The sequence below is a fragment of the Pteropus vampyrus genome, unplaced genomic scaffold (assembly GCF_000151845.1).
Source record: "Pteropus vampyrus isolate Shadow unplaced genomic scaffold, Pvam_2.0 Scaffold131, whole genome shotgun sequence".
NCBI classification, from domain to species: domain Eukaryota; kingdom Metazoa; phylum Chordata; class Mammalia; order Chiroptera; family Pteropodidae; genus Pteropus; species Pteropus vampyrus.
In genome coordinates, this window is record NW_011888912.1 from 2507405 (window position 1) to 2512791 (window position 5387).

The 5387-nt window shown below is 54.6% G+C and overlaps 1 protein-coding gene across 1 annotated transcript in view; it reads left to right on the plus strand.

Moving 5' to 3' along the window:
- The window catches only part of LOC105296949 (protein phosphatase 1 regulatory subunit 12B-like), an 82005-nt gene that overhangs the window by 5226 nt on the left and 71392 nt on the right, over window positions 1–5387 (plus strand). Inside the window, exon 2 of the mRNA XM_023534778.1 lies at window positions 3877–4007. Coding sequence (XP_023390546.1) covers window positions 3877–4007 — 131 coding nt within the window. The remainder of the gene's footprint in view (window positions 1–3876; window positions 4008–5387) is intronic.

The following is a 5387-nucleotide window of genomic DNA, read 5'->3' on the forward strand; positions in this document are numbered from 1 at the left end:
GTCCTTTCTTCCATGCAGGCGTCACGGACACAGCTGTGTGCACGCTTTGACCCGACAAGCTCATGCTGGGATTTTTACCACCATTATGAGGGTTATCCATGGGGAACAGAGTCGAGGTTTGGAGGCTGGAGCTCTGAAACCTCTGTCCGAAGAACTGCGGGCTTTGAGAAATGCGGCTTCTGTTTCCTGGCCCTTTCCCTATCTTCCTTCTTCCTGACTTTTTAAACCGGCCTCGATGACTAAAGGGAGATGTACCTGGCCTGGTGCATTACAGATGTTGCCAAGGCCATACCTGGAGGGCCACCCGAAGGGCTGCTCCGGCGCGGACAGTGGGGAAGGCGGAGGGAAACATTCGAAGGGTAAGGGCTGTGCCCTTTACGGGAGGTTTTATAAGAATCCAGAATGAACACATTTTTGAAATCTAAATATTGTCAACCCTTAGTCAATACGATGCTGCTCTTAACTGAAGGAAGGGGTTCTCTGGTCCCCCATCATAACCGTTTCCCATCCTGCGTGGCAATATGCCAGTTTACTGGGATCAAAAATCTTAGTATGATGCTCCATGGAAAATTCTTGAGCTCTGCTCTCTCTCTCTCGGCTCTCTGTCCTGAAAGGCTACAGATCTGTGTCCAGGGCCTGCCTGACCACTGAGTACATAATCAGATATATAGTTCTCACCATCTGGGAGCCAAACTGCCTGTGCCAGGGGGTTGGTGAGGACTGACAGTGCTGGTGTCACCTGTCACGTTGGAGCCGACTGCTACTATGACTCTCACTGGGGAAGCGTTTACACTGTCGCGATGCGAGTGGAGAGACAGGAAGTAGTTACACTGTGTCGCAATGCGAGTGGAGAGACAGGAAGTAGTTACACTGTGTCGGGATGCGAGTGGAGAGACGGGAAGTAGTTACACTGTGTCGCGATGCGAGTGGAGAGACGGGAAGTGGGAGGGTTGACTCACGTGCTGGATCAGCCCTTCTTAACCATTCATATGACCCGAGAGGTTCGTGGGTACTCAAGGGTTTGGTGTCTGGCTGTAAAGGTGTGAAAGAAATCATGCTCTTTGCTGTTACCTCCAAGCATTCAGGGTTTTCAGCATGAAGTTGAAATAATATAACTTCGGGGATTATACACAATTTGTATTATATAAACTATATGCGAGTTATTATTATTGAATTGTGTAAGTTTTGGGACGATATAGGACAGAATAGCGAGAGGTACATCACAGGCGTCAGCGTCATCCAGCACCGCGCTGGTGGATTTGTTGAAGTCAGGTGTGGGCTGCAACATCTGGACAGGTGGGTGCGGCACCTGGAGCTGGCTCTGTGGGACGGAGTTGCCCTGCCCCAGGCAGGTAGCTGTGGCAGGATTCTGAGACACAGCGGCAAGGTCAGCTCCTAGAGCCAGCGGCACTCTGTGGCGGTGACAGTTGCAGGCTATTTTGGGAGCGGAGGAGGCTTTGTTTTGTAGGCCTCCTCTGTAGTCCCAGATTTAACTCTGGCACCAAAGGCCGTCAGCCACTTCTGCCTTTGGTAGAGCGAGGGCAGCATCGGTACAGTGGACAGCTCGCCATGCTCATTCCCCTTTTATTGGTAAAATCCAGTGTTTTCTTTGGAGGGAGCTTGTCATGGCCAGGGAGAGGTGACACACTCACTCTAGGGAGCCTCGAGTTATACCCGGCAGTGTTTCTAGAAGCTCTCTGGACTAAGTAGTAATTCAGTGGCAGTGAAAGCATGTCTCCCGCCCTGAAGGAGCTCGGAGCAGCTGCCAGAGTCCCGTTCTGCGTGTCCTCGGGCTGCACAGCGGAGGGAAGTGGTTGTCCGTCTCGCTGTAAGGCTGGCTCCGGCCACGTCCTGGGTAACAACCGAAATGGGTCCGGCCCCCTTGCCCGTCTGGGATGAACAGACCCTCCGTGTGGGTCCGCGTCACTCTCATGGTATTGGGCTCCACGGCCCAGGTGGGTTTGGGACGGCAAGTCTTTTGGCCGCCCTGCTATGGCCGGGAGGTGTCAGCAGCGGAGCTGCGGGGGGTGCGGGGGGCAAAAGGGCATCTAAATTCAGTCACCACTCAGGGACTGTCCATCTCTCCTCCGTGGCCTTAGTCCTGGTCCCTGAGCAGGGCAGAGGCCGCCTCCTTGAGGTCTTTCGGAGGAGCGAGTGCTCGCAGCTTGTGGCTGCTGTCCAGGGCATTCCTTGCAACTGGCACCACGCACACAGTCCGCCTCACACCGCCCCGAGCTCAGGAACCTGCAGGATGCTGGACGCGACAAGGAACGCCCGAAGTCAGACTCAGCAAACACGCTGTTCAGAGACATCAGTTTTAAGCAGCTGCCTCCGGCCTGCGGAGCGAGGCTGAGCTTTTCCCTGGGGCGTCACTCTCTGTTAAACTAGTGACTTAAGAGCAACGCCAGTGCCGGCCACTCTAGCCCTAGGTGTCCCTTCAGTCCTCACCAAACCCTGGGAGGCAGATGGTGTCCGCCTGCTGTGGACGGCGATGAGTGCAGGTTTCCCCCTCCTCAAGGGCACGCACCTGGCCTCCTGTTTCCTCAGAGGTGACTCTTTGGGGACTGACAGCTGGCAGGCCACACCGCAGACTAAGCCAGCTTGTCGTGGTCATTCTCTGAAACTCCGCACAGCATTCGTTGTTCTTGTAAAGATGCTGGGTCAGATTTGATATTCAGAGACAGAAATACCCGGATACGGAAGAAATGGGGAGTGAGGTCGTGACGGGTGCGAGAGGTCGTGGGAGGAAGGGAGCGGGGAGAGGGGGGACACCTGGTCTGGCCCAGCCTATTTTGGGCCCTCCAGGATTTGGCTGCAGTCATCTTTAAAGGGCAGAAGATGATCTTGAAAGCAGCGGCTTCCGACAGTCCACCTGGTGGCGGCTTGGCCATTAGAGCTAAGTCCTGGGACTGGCATAGACGCCCGTGGCCTTGGAAGCTCGGAGGGGAGTATGTCATAGAGCATCAGGTCAGGTCTGGGCTGGTGTTGGAAGGTGGCGCGTGGGTAAAAGATTCATCTGAATGCAAGGCAACCACTGGGCGTTAATGTCACAAAGTAGAACATTCGCTATGTGGCTTCAGATTCCACACTGCAACTCATAGTGAGGACATGACTGCTTTAGGAGTTTTGTCTGGTCCCCAACAAGAACATCCACAGCTCTCCAAGCAGGCTACTGAATACTTCTCCCCTCTCCAAATACGTGTCTACGTGAGGCCAGGTTCTCTTTATGTGCTCTAATAAAAAATAACACATCACGACAGAGTGATCCGGACATCAAGAGATTTCTAAAAATGTAGGAAGACACTGCCACACTCCTCATTATCTTTTTTTTATTTTTGAAAGTGTGTAGTTATTTCGATTAACATCTGTGATTTCTATTAATATGTAATGGGTTATTGCTCTTTTAAATGAATCGATAAGTACATGTTTTTAAATTTTCTCATTAACATGTAATAACCCTACGAACAAAAGCCGTCTGAGGTGCCGAGTCCACACTGAGAGTGTAGAGTCCCGAGATCACACAGTGTGAGAAGGTCCGTCCTCACCGGGCGCCCGGGGCGGGGGTTTTGTGTGGTAAACACGGGTCCCTTGGGCTGTGCGGGTCTCCCCGTGCTCGTGCGCCACAAGCCCCACTGCACGCTGCGGATGAGATTAAGTGTCGTCATTACCTACCTCACGGCCGAGCCGCAGAGGCGTGGAGACGACGCAGGGGTCCCGTCAGAGCTCAGAGCTTCGAAGTCGTGCCCTGGACACTACGCACGGGCTGGGCATTGAGGTGCCATTGGAAGCGCTGGGCCACCAGCGCCTGGAGCCACGTGTGGCACGCCGCAGAGCCCAGTGGACGTGCCGCGTGAGCACGCGTGCTTTTCCCCGCAGGCCTGCATCGACGAGAACTTCGGCATGGTGAGGTTCCTGGTGGAGAGCGGGGCCGACGTGGATCAGCAGGACAACGAGGGCTGGACACCCCTCCACGCCGCGGCCTCTTGCGGCCACCTCAACATCGCAGAGTGAGTCTGGGTGGTCAGCAGGGGCAGCGTGGGGCGCACGAGCCCAGGGGGCCACGGTGGAGGCTGGCAGAGCAGGCAGGGGCGATGCCTGCGAGTACCCAGAGGAAGGAGTGGCAGACAGACACAGAGGTCACACAGCGGTCGCCCTCAGGTGGCTTTCAGCCTACTGGGCGGGGGCTGCATCAGGTACAGTGAGTGTCTTGACAGGTCGGGAGGCAGCTGGGGCGGGGGCCGCAGAGGGCGGGGTTAGGGAAGGTGAGAGAACAGGCCGGGACTCAGGAAGGCAGAATGTTTTAAATGGACCTTGAGGGACGTGAAAGTTTCCAGAAGGAAGGAAGAAGGGGAGGGCGTTTCATCCGGTCGAGGGAACTGGGCTGAGCTACCAGTGTCAGGGAGCCGTAGGGGGTTCAGCTCCTTGCAGTCTGGGGTGCAGCAAGCCCCACAGCATTCCCGGGCCGCTCTGCGTCATTGGCTTTCTGAGTTTTCGGGGGGGGTGGTGAATGTCCCCGTGGCCTGTGGGTGGGGACCCAGAGCCAGGAGCTGGGTACTTGAGGGTCAAGGGCTGGTGGGCTGGTTCTCAGCACAGTGAGTGCGGGGTGGGCCTAGCTTGGAACTGAGGGTCTGTCTCCCTCTGGGCCGATGAGGGAGGTGAGGGGAGCAGCAGTGGTACGTGTGCCGTCAGCCTGGCAGGTGAGGCTGGCAGCGGAGCGTCCACTGCACCAGGGACGATGCACCAAAAAGCAAACATCTAATCTAACCTTTGCTGATTTTTTCTCCTCGGCCAACTCTTTGAATACGGTAGTCCTACGTTACCTTTTCAAAACTCCTACAGTGTCTAAAATGTGGTACCTTAGACGTAGGAGAGACGATAAATGTTTACTGGAGTGTCGAGTAGTCGAAGTCTACGTAGGTTTTCCCCTTTGATACTCCTGAGTGTATGATAGAGCTCCCAGCATTCGTGGGTTCTCATGGGCCTGAAGGAGACTTGATGTCGTGAAAAGTTGAACTAGACTTGAAGTGAAAAGACGGGGACCATACCCCTGGCCACCTGCCACCCGTGTGAGCCCCACGTGTTTAAAGTGGGGGTAACACCACACTGATCGCCTGCTTCATAGAACTGTTCCAGACTCGCTATATCATTTTATGTGTAAAAAATGCTTTAAAAGCCAGAAAGGACCCATGTAAGGTATTAAAATTACCCAACCCTTCTTCAGGGTCAAGTGTGGTATTTTGATGTAGGATCTAAGCATGGAGAATTCGCCATTTATTTCTTCAGGAATTCAGCTCCCTCTTCGTGTGTGGAAGATTTCCCGGGGTGGGGCTAGCTGGAGGGAGCGCTTCCTGGAGGCGTGTTTAGGCAAATTCATGCAAATGTTAGCC